This window comes from Enhydra lutris, unplaced genomic scaffold (genome assembly GCF_002288905.1).
Source record: "Enhydra lutris kenyoni isolate GAN:26980312 unplaced genomic scaffold, ASM228890v2 scaffoldscaffold3, whole genome shotgun sequence".
NCBI classification, from domain to species: Eukaryota; Metazoa; Chordata; class Mammalia; order Carnivora; family Mustelidae; genus Enhydra; species Enhydra lutris.
Window position 1 is genome coordinate 30,600,304 of NW_019154087.1, and position 16,442 is coordinate 30,616,745.

The 16,442-nt window shown below is 34.0% G+C and overlaps 1 protein-coding gene across 2 annotated transcripts in view; it reads left to right on the forward strand.

Moving 5' to 3' along the window:
- Positions 1 to 16,098, forward strand: part of LOC111157179 (eukaryotic translation initiation factor 4E) — a 41,311-nt gene extending 25,213 nt beyond the window's left edge. For both annotated transcript variants that reach the window (XM_022518472.1, XM_022518463.1), the window contains exons 3-7: positions 7,863 to 7,958; positions 10,617 to 10,680; positions 11,375 to 11,488; positions 12,756 to 12,895; positions 15,013 to 16,098. In XM_022518472.1, the coding sequence (XP_022374180.1) occupies positions 7,863 to 7,958; positions 10,617 to 10,680; positions 11,375 to 11,488; positions 12,756 to 12,895; positions 15,013 to 15,127 (529 nt within the window). In that variant the 3' untranslated portion in view covers positions 15,128 to 16,098. The remainder of the gene's footprint in view (positions 1 to 7,862; positions 7,959 to 10,616; positions 10,681 to 11,374; positions 11,489 to 12,755; positions 12,896 to 15,012) is intronic.
- Positions 16,099 to 16,442: the final 344 nt, after the last annotated feature.

A 16,442-nucleotide genomic window follows, 5' to 3' on the forward strand; every position in this document is an offset into this window, starting at 1 on the left:
TCCAAGGATAGGCTGACTCCTGTTAGGGTCTAATATAGCCAGTGACTTTAGGTTGAAGCCAGTGCTTATTTACCATCCTGTAAATCCCAGAGTCCTAAAGAATTATACAAAATCTACTCTTCAGTGCTTTGTAAATGAATCAGTAAAGTCTGAATGACAGCACTTCTGTTTTACAAAGCAGTTTACTGAATATTTTAAGCCCACTGTTCAAACCTGCTCAGAGCAGAAAAATTCCTTTCAAAATACTAATGCTCCTAGAACAATGTACTTGGTCACCCAAGAGTTCTGATATACAAGATGCATGTTGTTTTCATGCCTGCTAATATATCTGTTTGGCAGTGTATACAACATCTGAACAAAGAAGTAATTTTGATTTTGAAGTCTTACTGTTTAAGAAATACATTTTGTAAAACTGTAGCTTCCATATAGATAGGGGTTCGTCTGATTGATCTGGATAAAGTACACTGAAAACCTTCTGGAAAGGATTCAGCTGTTCTAAAATGCTGGTAAGAACATTCATGATTCCATATGTAGAGGTCAAAATATCAACATGAATGACGTTTGGAAGAAGTTGATTCCAGTCTCTTCTTGGTTGATTTTGAGGGCTTTAAGACTTTGGTGGAGGAAGTAACCGCAGATGTAGTAAAGAAGTAGAATTAGAAGTGGAGCCTGAAGATTAGGACTGAATTGCTGCAACTCATCATAAAACTTGAATAGATGAGGAATTGCTTGTTATGGATGAGCAAAGGTGTTTTCTTGAGATGGAACCTACTCCTGGTGAAGATGCTGTGAAGATTGTTGAAATAACAACAAAGGATTTATAATATTACATAAACTTAGTTGATAAAGCAGCAGCAGAGTTTAAGAGGACTGACTCCAATTCAAAAGAAGCTCTGCAGATAAAAGTATCCAAACAGCATTGCGTGTTACAGATAAATCGTTCGTGAAAGGAAGAGTCAATTAATGTGGGAGACTTCATTTTTTGTCTTACCACAGCTACCCCCATCCTTCAGTAACCACCCCCTGATCAGTCAGCAGCCAGCATCATCAAAACAGGACCTTCCATTAGCAAAAGGATTTTGACTCACTAAAAGCTTGGATGATGGTTTTTAGCAATAAAGTATTTCTTTTAAGATTTTACTCATTTATTTGAGAGAGAGAGAGAGAGAGAGAGAAAGTATGAGAAGTGGAGGGTCAGAGGGAGAAGCAGATTCCCTGCTGAGTAGGGAGCCTGATGTGGGACTCGATCCCCCGACTCCAGGATCATGACCTGAGCCAAAGGCAGTTGCCTAACCAACTGAGCCATCCAGGCGCCTCTACAACAAAGTATTTTTAAATTAAGGTATATACATTAGGTTTTTTAGACAATGATATTGCACCCTTACTAGAATACGGTATAGTATAAACATAACTTTTATGTGCCTCTGGAATCCAAAAAACTTCAGTAGTCTGACTTCCTTTATTCTAATACGTACTTTAGTGTGGTGGTTTAGAACCGCATCTGCAGTACCTCTGAGACACACCTATAGTTTACCTTATCCAAACAATACATTTTCCCTTTATGGCCTGAATATTTTTTTCACCATTTCTTCATTATCATGGTAGACTTATTGAAATAAAGTCCAAACATGTTTTAGGTAGTTTTTTCATAAGATACCTGTTTCAACATATCCTATAGTGAGGAAGAAATTCATTGTTTATACAGTGGGGATTGTCAGCAAATGAGTGAGCCATCAAAGGTCAAATAGTCCATAAAGGGTAAAAATTCTTCCTCAGGGAAAAGCTTTGTACCAAAGTTGAACAATTGATTAGTGGCAATTTCATATAATTCAACATAAAATTTGTACCAAAACCCTTAAGGGAGGTATTTTTAAAAATTTTTTTAAAGATTTACTCATTTTAGAGAGAGAGGCAGATAGTGAATGCATGTACAAGCAGGGGAAGGGGCAGAGGGAGAGAATCTCAAGCAGACTCCCCACTAAAAGTTGGAAGCTCAATCGACTGAGCCACTGAGGCACCCCTGTTTTGTTTTTTTTGTGTGCTTTTTTTTTCATATTTTTAGTGTTGTCTTACAAAAAGCTAACTCTGTATGCCTTTTGTCTTTGAAGCTAGTTTTTGGTATTGCTGTTGCTGGGAGAGGTAATCAAAGCATATATCCCTCACAGCTTGAATAAAATTCGAGAAGAGCCTGAAAAATGTCATTAGTAGATAAACTGATTAACCCTAGAATGAAGTCTGTGAGGATTTCAACTTTTCTGTGAATTCTACTTCAGTAATAATATCATTGTGTAAAATATTATCATTTGGAAAAATATTCTGAGATGTTTTATGTTCAGATCTTGGTAGTTTCCTCATTATTTACTTTTTGTAAATATTGCATAATTATGCATTATTAAAAATGTATAATAATTATAAGAGTAAATTATCAGGGTACAAGTATGTTAACTAAAAGTTCTCTGTTTTCCTTAGATACTTTCTTTTCCATTTTACTTTTCTTCACTCCTGGAGTAGTCCGTGTTAATTTTGGTTTGTAGTCTTCCAAAGCTTTTTAGTGTGCAGGTCTGTTTTTTTCTTTATACAGGTGACAATACTGTTAACATTTTTGTTTGTGCAGATTTTGCCCTGTTATTTTAAACTTGGTGTTAAATGAATAGTCACGTATTTTATCAGGCTTATATTAATGGGTATTTAGACTTTTTTTGTTTCCTCTTTACACTGTGTAATATATGCATTCCTGTATGTTTTTTGTGTACTTGTAGGAATATATTTATTAGCTAAAATTTCAGATTTTTAAAAAAAGATTTATTTATTTGAGAGAGTGGTGGGGAAGAGCAGAGGGAGAGGGAGAAGTAGGTTCCCAGCTGAGGAGGGAGCCTGATGTGGGGCTTGATCTGAGGACCCTGAGATCAGGACCCAAGCCAAAGGCAGATGCTTAACTGACTGAGCCACCCAGGAGGCCCAAAATTTCAGATTTCTTAGGTGAAAGACTATGCTTTAACAGCCTAAATAGATAATTGCCAAATTATCCTCCTTTATCAGCTTAGGCTCTTAGCAGTGTGAGTTCTTGGTTTCTACATCTTTGCAATTGGTTGGTCCTAGTCTGATTTATAAAAAGACAATGTCTTCTCATTTTAAATTTGCATTTTAAAAAAGATTTTATTTATTTCTTTGTCTGAGAGAGAGTACATAAGGAGCGGGGGAGAGAGAAGCAGGCTGGAGAGCTCAATACCAGGACTGGGATCATGACCTGAGCCAAAGGCAGATGGTTAACCGAGCCAGCCAGCCAGGTGTCCCTAAATTTGCATTTCTTTTGACGTTGCACAGCTTTGTCATATATATGGAACATTTTTGTTTTTATCTGTGGACAGTCTGCTCAGTTCTTTTGTCTAGGTATGGGAAGCAGGTATTCTTTAAAGTTTTATTTCCAGGGTGCCTGGGTGGCTTGGTTAAGTGTCCCTCTCCTGAGTTTGACTCAGATCGTGATTTCAGGGTTTTGAGATCAAGCCCTGTATTGGGCTCTGCACTTAGCAAGGAGTCTGCTTGAGATCCCCCCTCCCCGCCCCTCTGGCAATCTTTCCAAAATAAATGAATCTTTAAAAAAAAAAGTTTCTTTCCAGGCATTGTAATTAGGGTTGCTAACTTACCCATGTAGGACATTAAGGTGAAAATGAATTATCCAAATAATTTGTCTTTTAACATTGTTTGTGGAATTACATTTTTTTAAAACAGGTTTTTTCTTTTCTTTTCTTTATTTTTAACAGGTTTTGGTTTTTATGTAGTCCAGTAGCACCTTTCCTCCATGGCTTCTGGGTTTCATGTCCATCTTAGGAATAACTTTATCCACATAATTATTCTGTTTAATAGCTGCATAGTTCTATTTTATTGGTGTATATTTTATTTAAGTCCGCAGTTCTTAAATTTTTGGTCTCAAGACCTTTTTATTGAGGACCCCACAGAGCTTTGGTTATGTAGATTTTTACCTATTTCCCTTTAGTATATTAGAAAATAATCCTGAGAAAATGTAAAATTATATATTCATTTAGAAAATCCATTGCATGTTAACAAATATTTTTTATGAAAAAAATTCAAAAATATAGTGGGAAGAATAGCATTTTTATAAATCTCTTTAAGTGCCTGACTTAACAGAAGTTAGTATAGCTGCATTCAGTCTGTGAAGAAGAAAAGTTGTTTCATAGGAAGTAATAAGAGTATATGTCCTCATACAAGTACATGGTTGGAAAAGGAGGATTTTTAATAGCCTTATAAGTTAATTATAGATACTATTCTTTGATAATACGTTTTATATAGGTCAGCTGCAATGTATAATCTGAAAATATATCCAAGAATCTTTCCTTCTTTGTTTCATTAATATCTATTGGCCTGTCTTGCATTTGGCATGGACCTTTTACCCATGCATGATTTTGAAACACCAGGGGTCCTTTGGAAAACATTGGTTCAGTGAGTTATGCAGATCTTCTAGATACTGATAGTTCTTATTATGCAGTATGAAAACAGTAATGTCCATTAATATCACTACTGCACTCATCAGAAATGTGCTTTAGTTGTAGTAAGTTTGTCACAGTAGCACATGCAGTCTTTCCAGACTTCGGATTTTCTCCTGGAAGCTCACTGTCTTCATTTTCAAGAAATAACGATGTTTATCTATCAGTCATGGTTAAAATGGAGTTCTATGAAAAAAGTGGCTAGTTTACAATTCAGTTCCTTAAGCATTGATTGTACTTTGGTATATGGAAATGTTTTGTTGTTGATTTTGATTTTTTGCAGAATATGAAAAAGATGTAGATAGATTAAAATTCAATGAAACCAATTACTATGTTTCATCAGTGGCATTCTTAACTGCAACTAACGTTGTTACCGTCAGAGGTGGTGAAGGTAAAGGGTGCAGTGACTGCTAGTACAATTTGATAACCATTGTATGGAACTTGCTAAGATACCAGCAGATTTAGTCCACCATTGCTTTTGTACCATTAGTACAAATGTCAACACAGGGAAAAATAAAATAATGTCTTAGCATTATTATGAAAATAGTTCTTACTTAATCAGAGTTCCTGAAAGGGTCCTGCAGTCCCCTAAGCATTTGCAAACCACATTTTGATAACTGGATTTAAATGATCCCTTGTTGAAAGTGCTTAAGATGTTTCCAAGTTTTCCAACATGAAGAACATTCTTGTACAAACATTTTTACATAATCATCTAATTATTTTGTTAGGATAAATTTTTATATGTCCAATTGCTGGATGCAGTTAAAAAAAAAAGGAAAAAGAATTTTATTAATCATTTTTAATTGAGGTATAATTCACATATAACATTAGTTTCAGGTGTAAAACATGACTCAGTATTTGTGTATTTTTTTTTTTGTATTAACATACAATGTATTATTTGCTTCAGGGGTACAGGTCTGTGAATCATCAGTCTTACACAATTCACAGCACTCACCATAGCACCTACCCTCCCCAATGTCCATAACTATATTGTGAAATGATCACTGTAGAAAGTTTACTTAATATCTGTCACCATACTTAAAAAAAGGTTTTTTTCCTTGTAATGAGAAGTTTTAAGATTTACTCTCTTAGCAACTTTTCATATACATAATACATTGTCATTAACCATAGTCTCCATGTTGTATATCATTAATGACTTACGTATTTTATAACTGGAAGTTTGTACCTTTTGACCCTTTTCACTTCTTTTTACCCAACCCCTACCCCTGGCAGCCACCACTCTTTCTGTGTTTATGACCTTGGTTTTTTTGGTTTTTTTGTTTTAAGATTTCCCCATATAAATGAGAAACATAACAATATCTTTCTTTATCTGACTTACTTAACATGTGCCCTCCATGTTCATCCAATGTCTCAAATGACAGATTTCTTCCTCTTTTTTTGTGGGCAAATAATACTCTATTGTGTACATACAACATTTTCTTTATCCATTCATTTATTGATGGGTACTGAGGTGATTTCCACATGTAAATAATGCTGCATGAACATGAGGGTGGTGCATACATCTTTTTGAGTTAGTGTTTGCATTTTCTTCAGGTAAATACCTAGAAGTAGAATTGCTAGATGATATGGTCATTCTATTTTGAATTTTTTCAGGAAAGATTTAATTTTGGAAAACCGGAATATACAGTACTTGACCTTATTACATGTGTCTTTAATAATTTCTGTGTCTTTGCTTTTTTTCTTTTTTGTCCTTAGCGGCTTGGCAAATTCACATTGTCAAATGGATGTTGAAATGCATCTCATTTTTATGTCAGATTATCTAAGCATTAATTATGGAGTTGTGAAGTATATATAATGTGTTTGGAAACCTGTCTTCAGACAACCTTATTTTTAGTGAGAAAATGAAATTTCCCTCTTGAGTTACCTTTGGTATCGTAATTCAGATAATTGTACTTAAGATGTTATCTTGGGCTATTTAAGTGTAACTTTGATGTGACATGAGTTTGTATTCCAGGTATTAGAATAAAACTTTTTAACAGATATATACAGATATGTAGAAACTAGTATACATTATTTCAGAGCATGTGACAGCATTACTCAGTGAATCCTTTTATTTTGTTATTTTCTCATTTGTGTGCTTGTATAAAGAGAAAATTGCATTTCATAGTGCCCCCCCCCCCTTTAGGAGTCTCTTACTTTCCACTCTTGGCTAATACCTTTTCATTTCTCTGAAAATTCAGCTTTCTTGCTCCCTGCTTTCTTTTCTGGTTAAGTGCTTCTGCTGTTTTTCTTAAGTTCTTAAGTAACTGCTTCATTATCTCTGTCAGAGTAGTTGGCACTCTGTAATTGTCTATTAACATTTCTGTGAATTACTCTAACGGATGAACCCAATGGGTCTCTAAAGTATAGCAGAGAATCTGTTAGGAAGTAGGTACAAAATACATACTTATATTTTTTTCCTTTAAAGATCTTTTTTAGGGGCGCCTGGGTGGCTCCGTGGTTCCACATCTGCCTTCCGCTCTGGTCATGGTCCCAGGGTCCTGGGATGGGCCTGTATCGCGCTCCCTGCTCGGTGGGAGGCCTGCTTCTCCCTCAGCCTCTCCCTCTGCTTGTGTTCCCTCTCTCCCTGTGTCTCTCTCTGAAATATACTCTCTGAAATAGACACACAGGGAGAGGGAACACAAGCAGGGGGAGAGAGTGAGGGAGGAGTAGACCTCCTGCCGAGCAGGGAGCCCCATGCAGGGCCCGATCCCAGGACCCTGGGACCATGACCAGAGCCTAAGGCAGATGTGGAACAACTGAGCCACCCAGGCGCCCAAAATACATACTTTCTAAATGAAAGAGCAAAAACTACTCATTATTTGCTACTATAATATTATCTACCATTTAAAATTATTTTTAAATTAAAATAAATTTTTAATTGTGGTAAAATACACCATAACAAAATTTACCATCTTAGCCATTTTTTAAGTGTACGGTTCAGTAGTGTTGAGTACATCCATGCTGTTGTGCATCCAGTCTCCAGAACTCTTTTTCATCTTGGCAAAACTAAAACTCTGTACCCATTAAACAGTTGTCCATTCCCTTTCCTTCTAGCCCCTGCCATTTTACCTTCTATCTCTGAATTTGATTACTTTAAATACCTCATACAAGTAGATTCATACTGTTTGTCTTTCGTGATTGGCTTATTTCACTTAATGTAATGTCCTTAAGGTTCATCCTCAGACTTTGTTTTTAAGTCTGACACATATTCCGCTGTATATTTAAACCAGATTTTATTTATCTACTCATCTGTCAGTGGACACTTGGGCTGCTTCCTTCCTTTGGCTGTTGTGAAGAAAGAGGCTAGGAATGTGAATTTAAAAACTACCATGTTTGACGCTGACTTTTTACTTTTAGATGGGCACTCTGGTTTTTTAAAAATGATAAAAGCAAAACTTGGCAAGCGAACCTTCGGCTGATCTCTAAGTTTGATACTGTTGAAGACTTTTGGGCGTAAGTAACCATTTTAGGATGTTTGTTTTATTAAGTGTGTAATTTTTCATTTTAAGTCACATTCCCAAAATGGAGGATAAGGTAAACAATAGATGTTCATCTGTAGACCTACCTTTTTGTTTGTCCATCTCCTCAGAACTGTTTGAATTGGAAAGCTTCAGTCTTGTCAGCCTTTAGCCCTGTGTATATTCTATATTCTTGTCCTAAGAGATCCTTCTCTTGAGAGTCCTTTGTTGCTTCTAGAACTTTTGACAATATGTTGGAACCTGTCCCCTTTCTTGGTTGCCTAGATACATTTGCCCCATACTCCAGAGCTTTGTTAGGTTCCCTTTTTGCAAATTTTTTTTGGTGTAACACCTAGGATTTCCTGTGATATGGATTCTGAGATTTTTCAAAGGCTGAAAGGTTTGTCCAAGTAAAATTTAGGTAAAGTAAAATTTAAAATTTGTAAAGTCTTTTCAAGAAGTTTTGTAGTATTGATTCTCGAAAAACTAATTTAGTATGTAATTTATTTGAAAAATGATTTTCATTTTAAAGGTAAAACTTGTTAAGACATTTTTAAGAGGTGTAAGCTTATCTAAAATTCTAATTTGTGCATCTAGTATTTTTTTGGATCCTATATATGTTGAATCAGTGATGTAACTCTTATGTATTAACATAACCCCCAAGTGTATTTTGCCCACAAAAAAGAACAGATTGTCAGAAGATTCATATATGTATACTTCTTCCAGGGCAGAAACAGTATTCTTCTGTATCTTTGCAGTGCTTTGCCCACAATAGGCATTAAATATGCATTTGAATCACTAGGGGGGAAAAAGCATAGAATAATTAGAGAAAACTCTTAAATTTTGAGCTGTGTACTTTGAGTGGTCACTTTATATTGAAATCATTATCTTTTTTTGAAGTAATGGAACTGTATTTAAATCCCCAGTAATTCATAGGTTTAGTTGTCTAATTAAACTAGGGTTACTAATTAAACTAGGGTTACTGTGTTTTGCCCTTCATCAAAACATCAAGTGATTTTCTTCTTTGATTGTATTTATTTGAGTCCTCTAAAAAGTCTTCAGTCTCCTATGGAAGAGGAAGAACAAGAGTCTTGGGAACCATTTCCCCCTCTGAACCAGATCTGCATTTATCTGGTTTGTTAGGCTTTTCACCGGTTTACATAATTGGGTTTCTAAGTGAGCCTGTAATTACAGCATGGCCCCATACTTTAGTTATGTGTAAGCAATGTCATTGCATAGTAGACTTTCACACTTAGACATATGAAGGAATTCTTTAGCTTTCTGTAAATACCTAAGCACTTAATTTCTCACTTTTTTTCCTGGCAGATTTAGTGGTAAACAGCTGTTGAGCCCTTTGGGACTTATCCAGTCTCATCTGTAGTGCTCTGATTCTGTTTAAATGTGTCACTACAAGTACTCATTACTATAAACTTAATAGACTTTAGAGCACAGTGAAGGAGAAAGGAGAAGGCATAAAGAAGCATTGGGCATTTCTACCTTGAGTGCCATTGAAGAAAGCATTTCCACCCTCTCCAATAATTTCATTAAGTGGTGGTGCTAATTCTATAGTTACTGTTACTATCCAGGCCTCTTCTCTTGCCTAGTGGAAGCTGCCAATGATAATGTAGTTTGGAAGAGTGACCGATGAGTAACTCTGCAGATCTTATTCAGCCTTGGGCTACCTTCCCCCAAATTGGATTTGTATGTAATCCTGTGGAATGTGATCCAAAGGATGCCAGAATCTTTCTTAAAATTCTGCTTGAAATATTTCTGGATTAAAATAGCATCAAGAGAATCTAAGGATAATAGCATTGTCCATGGTCTGCAGATGTAGCAAAGATCATGTTTCTGCATCTAATGTTGGAGACAGGCAAAGCATCCTTAAATCTGTTGCCAATTTTATTATAACATTGCAAGAAGAAACTTTAGGAGGGCAAATGATTTATCCTTCTACCTTCAGGCTAGTGAATATTTAAGTTATTTCAAGTGTTACTCTTACATTGATACTTGGGGGAAAGTTTAGAAATACAGATTCCAGGGTTCCACCCTATATATAAAGGGATTAAAATCACAGGAGTGGGGCCTGGTGGTTTTTGTTTGTTTGCTTGCTTGCTTCTTTTTTTCCAAAGCTTTCCAAATAATTGCTATGCTGTCTGACTAGTAATGACTGCAGTATTTGAGACCCATTGGTCTTTTCTAGGACACCTTCAAGGATAATAATACTGTCTTCTTTCAGTCATGCAGTGCTGATAGTCAGGAAGTTTGTCTTGCTTTCCCTTGATTTTTTTTTGTGTGTGTTTAAAACTGCTCATTAGCATCATGAATACTTTCATGTACAGAAAGCAGCCTCATACCTCCTATTTTCAGTTTCTTATATATATATATGTATGCACTGAGTTAACTAATACATCAAAATATACTTTTGTCAGAATAAAATCATTAAAAGTATTTTCTTGAAAATGATCAAATGCAGAGTCTTGAACTGACCATTATTAAGATACCTTTTTGGTCCATTATGGATATTGACTCGATAGAAAAACAAGCAAACAAACTTTCATCTTTTTATTTTATCATATTCTCTAAATGTATATGTAAGTACCTAAACTCTGCATTACATATTCTGTGTTTATAATTGTCCTTTTCTTTTACCTAGTCTGTACAACCACATCCAGTTGTCTAGTAATTTAATGCCTGGCTGTGACTACTCACTTTTTAAGGTATGTTTAACTGGGGATTTCATACATTCATTATAAGACTGGACCATTCAGTTACTCAGTAAGAAATCTTGTCGGAAACTTAGGAATAGTTAATGCTCTGAGTTTTGGAGAATAATTAAATTAATTTTACTGGGCTTTAGCCTAAACAAATTTTGCCTTACTGCTATAAATAATTGCAATTGAGAATCTTACTCTATGGGCACACACTGTGATTGATTTTTGACCATCCAGTCCAGTCTCTCTCTTACACATTTGAGTAGACTGAAGTGTAGAACTCTAGAGTTCATCAGGAGTTCTTAACCTTGGATGCATTGGTCTTTGGGATATTCATATTTACAAATGGGTTTTGTCAAGTGGTAGGGGGTGGGGCATTCATTAACTCTGAAATTGCATAATTTTTGCATATATTTTCTATATATAGAAATGTATGTAGCTTCTCAAGGGTATCTGTTTCTTGGTGTTTAAGAACCTCAACTTAAAGGAACCCCAAGGTTTTATAGCTAATAACTATGTCAGGACTCTAATTCTGCAGTCCCATAGCTTTAAATCCTGCCTTCTTTTTTCCCCACTACATCAATAACAGCTTTATGGAGAACAAAGTAAGAAGTTGACAGAGTTGTTGCTTCCTCTTTGTAGTGCTCTCCTCAATTAAAGTAACAATTTTGTCTAATAATGTTACCTACTAACCTTGTAGGATGGTATTGAGCCTATGTGGGAAGATGAGAAAAACAAACGAGGAGGACGATGGCTAATTACATTGAACAAGCAGCAGAGACGAAGTGACCTGGATCGCTTTTGGCTAGAGACAGTAAGGTTTTAAAATTATAAAGCAGTTTTGAAATATTAAAACTTAGTTTGGATTACATTTTACATTGGTTACTTAATTTAAGAGATAAGGATGCCCACCTATAAAATCTTAAGCCAGCAATTAATTTTGTACTATCAATGTATACTGTGTATTTTACATATGGTACAGTGAAACCTCATACCATATTACAAATCAGATATAAAGAGATCGGCAGTTTACTTTCACTTCCATAGTAAGCTCATCCTGGTCATTTCATTAGCCTCAAAATTCTAGAACCTTGCATTTTTGTATTATACAAGTTTTACAGCCCTCTTAAGAGTATTTCTTTGTATACTAAATTTTTTAGATCATTGAAGCAAACAATGAAATTGATCCTATATATTGTGCTATAACCTGGAACTTTTGGCTTTATAAGACATACATTAAATATGAGGTAATTGTTATTTTCTCTAGTGAGAAGTTCTAAACCCCAGCCTATCAGACATAAGGATAATAATCTCTTTTGGATTCTTAGCACTTGTCATAGCGTTTCATTTATAGTTAGCACTTACGAAGTTAAGCAATTCATCAGTATTTCAATAAATGGGTTTTTTATTTGTTTGGTTTTTTTTTTAATGAAGAGATTAATTTTGTTTTGAGGGGAGATTATCAGTAAATCCATTTTAGAATTCCACTTTAAAGTCATTTCAGTTCTTTAAGATGACAGATGTTCTGGAGATGGATGGTTGTGATAGTTATACAATGTTGTCAGTATACTTAATGCCACTGAACCATATCCTTAAAAATGGTTAAAAGTGATTTAATGTCGTGTTGTCCATACTCAAATCAAAAAAACCATTTTTTAAATGGTAAAAATGGGTAAATTTTATATTTGCCACAATAAAAAAAAATTGTGTCATGAAAAACAGTGAGAACAAGAGGCAGCATGAGCAACTATTCAGTTATTCCATTAATATTTGTTTGCTGGCAAGTTGAAACAGCAGCAGAGCAAATGAATATTAAGATAATTTGCCTTTTACATTTGCCCTGACCTCAATTGCCCCACTTGCTTAAAAAGCTAAAACAACTGTTAATGATCTCGATATTAAACACACAAATGAATTTTTGAAAAGTCAGGACAAAGAACTATATACATAAATATAATTTAGACGTTCAAAAAGTTAACTTTTGATTTAAAAACTGTTTTGTAAAGAGACATTTGTAGTTCATTAAGCAATGTATAATTTATTTAATGTAATTTGGGATTGAATTTTTTTCTTTTTTAAAGCTGCTGTGCCTTATTGGAGAATCTTTTGATGACTACAGTGATGATGTATGTGGAGCTGTTGTTAATGTTAGAGCTAAAGGTGATAAGATAGCAATATGGACTACTGAATGTGAAAACAGAGAGGCTGTTACACATATAGGGTAAGTTTTGCTGTTTGTATACTTCCTTGAAAATATTAAGATAAAAATATATTAAGATAACTAAAAGCAGAAGTATGGTTATTTATAACTTAAAAAAATACTTGGATTTGTAGATGATTATTTTCCTTATAATGTTTTCATGAAAAGTTACAATCTTAAACTGCTGTGTTACCATTTTCTTGTTCTTTTTTTTTTTTTTTTTTTTAAGTTTCTGTAAAATTTCTTTTTCCTCACAATGGGAGTATAGAATCAATCACCAGAGTGCACTATTTTGGCATGTAGACTTTTATTCATTTATCATATGACAGTATTGTCTTTTTTCTATTTTAAAATCATAACATTAATATTATAATAATCTTAGTAATTCAGTGAGTATTGGCAAATAATGTATGTGCATTCTGTGTACATATGTGTACACTGTACATAAACTTCCAGTCACATTTAAGTGATAGTATCTTAGTTCTGACCATATTTTTAAAACCCACGTGTGTTATGTTTTTAATTTTTTTGTTTGTGAATATTATTCCTTGTAAAAATTGCCTGTCACTTCCACCCCACCATACCCCTATATATTGGTCATGTTAACTGGGATCTTCTTTTTATTACATTTAACTTAGTAAAATTTGATTTTAAATTTTGTTTTAAAATTAAGTATTGGTCATAGGTCACAAAATGTTTGGTTCGCCCTTTGTGATTTTTTTCCAAACATTATGAATTCTCCTATGAACATAATTTCTTTCTGGATTAAAAGGTATGGAAATCTACCAGTTTCCATTCCACAGAGGTTTTCTCTAAAGAGAAGTTGACTGTTGTTTGTGGTCATATTCTCAATCTTCCTGTCAGCATCAAGTTATTATTTGTGGGATTTAATATTTTAAAAGTTTAAAAATAAGTACAAATTTCTTTTCTTTGAAAATCTTGTATTTGTGTCAGTATTAAAAATTATTGAAATCTTTGTGAAATATTTGACTTCAGTTTTTCAAGGGAGGATTTTTTTTTTTAAACCCTTCCAAGTTACATGGCTCAGTGCTCTGGCTTTCTGGCATTTTTAATGATTAAGTATAATGGAAAGGAATACACTGTATCATGACATAAATCTGATAATAGTTATAATTTTGGTTATCATAAAACTGTTTTTAGAAAGTTTATTTGAAGGAGGGTAGTAGAATCTTCTGGAAGGTGTATGGATAAAAACTATCCTAGTATCATATTGGAGAATTTAGCTCCAGTATGTATAAACGTATATTTTTATTTTGGTGTTTATTTTTGAAGTGTTGCTGTTTTTCTTAAGAATAGATGTCTGGATTCGTAACTTTACCTGTGGTGCTCTCTGTGATCTGGCCTCAATTTTACATTGTCACCCTTTTTGCTATACTCTTTTTCTTTATGAGCTATAGCCACACAGCCTTATTTTGTTCCCCAGCCTTCATATATGCTTCTTTCTCTCAGCATTTTACTTTTAACCTCATGACTTTTGAAGGGGAGATTTCTCTGATTTCACAGACAAGATTAGATCATCCTTGTTATACAATATCACAGCCCCTACACTTACCCATTTTGGCACTCATCATAGTTTGTTCTTAAAATAGAGTCACATGTTATTTGAAAATTAGGTTGCAGAATTAGTATTTAAAGCAGAAATCATGTATGTTCTAAATTACCCTGAAAATACCATAAAGTAAGTGTGGTAAATGTAATTTGTAATAATATACAATATTTATTATGGTTTATATGTAAAATAAAATTGTAGCATTTTATATCAGCAAATTAGACACATAGGCAATTTTGTATAAATGAGTTATGCATGTGATACAGCTCCACTGTATGTATTTGTGATTATTTGCAAATAATCAAATACTATGAACACTCTGGGACTGTCATGCTTTACTTATTATTGATTTATTAGTAATTACACAGTACCTCATAACAGGTCTCAGATACTGGTTAAGTGATTAACTCAAATTGCTATAAAATGAAGGGTAAATTTTACTAAAAGGAAAAGGGTGTGCAGTTTCCTGTTTCATGCTCTGGACTTTTTTATGTAAAGAACAGTAATATCAAATTTAGTGTGTGTGAATGAAAATTAATGTCTACTATTTTTATTTTTCTTCTTCTAGGAGGGTATACAAGGAAAGGTTAGGACTTCCTCCAAAGATAGTGATTGGTTATCAGTCCCATGCAGACACAGCTACTAAGAGCGGCTCCACCACTAAAAATAGGTTTGTTGTTTAAGAAGACACCTTCTGAGTATTCTCATAGGAGACTGCGTCAAGCAATCGAGATTTGGGAGCTGAACCAAAGCCTCTTCAAAAGCAGAGTGGACTGCATTTAAATTTGATTTCCATCTAAATGTTGCTAAGATATAAGAGAAGTCTCATTCGCCTTTGTCTTGTACTTCTGTGTTCATATATATTTTTTTTTAATTTTGGCTAGAGTGTCCACTATCCCAATCAAAGAATTACAGTACACATCATCCCCAGAATCCATAAGTGTGTTCCTGGCCCACTCTGTAATAGCTTAGTAGAATTACCATTACAAACACATTTTACCTATCCACAATATTCAAAAAAGAACTTGCATTTCTATACCTTACAGGAAAAAAATTTTGTTTATGTTCCATTGTATGCAGGAGCATATTTTGCTGGTTTGAAAGAGTATGATGCATACAGTTTTCTAGCAATTTTCTTTGTTTCTTTTTACAGCATTGTCTTTGCTGTACTCTTGCTGATGGCTGCTAGATTTTAATTTATTTGTTTCCCTACTTGATAACATTAGTGATTCTGATTTCAGTTTTTCATTTGTTTTGCTTTTGTTTTTTTCCTCATGTAACATTGGTGAAGGATCCAGGAATATGACACAAAGGTGGAATAAACATTAATTTTGTGCATTCTTTGGTAATTTTTTTGTTTTTTTGTAACTACAAAGCTTTGCTACAAATTTATGCATTTCATTCAAATCAGTGATCTATGTTTATGTGATTTCCTAAACATAATTGTGGATTATAAAAAATGTAACATCATAATTACATTCCTAATTAGAATTAGTATGTCTGTTTTTGTATCTTTATGCTGTATTTTAACACTTTGTATTACTTAGGTTATTTTGCTTTGGTTAAAAAATGGCTCAAGTAGAAAAGCGGTCCCATTCATATTAAGACAGTGTACAAAACTGTAAATAAAATGTGTACAGTGAATTGTCTTTTAGACAACTAGATTTGTCCTTTTATTTCTCCATCTCTATAGAAGGAATTTGTACCTCTTATTGCCAGGCAGTCTCTATTGTGTCTTCTTGTAGTGTCTTCCACGTGAACAGCATAAGTTTGGAGCACTAGTTTTGATTATTATGTTTATTAAAATTTTTAATAAATTGAATAGGTAGCACCATATGTATGGAATTAATTGATGTGGCTATCTTTGTTTTTTATGCAGGAAGGCATAGTCCTTCGGTCTTAGGTAAATAATGTATTCTTAACATGTTAAAACTCAAGAGAATTATTATCTTAGTGCATTGCCATTTGATCGGAATGGTAGTTGTAAAACTTGGTTGC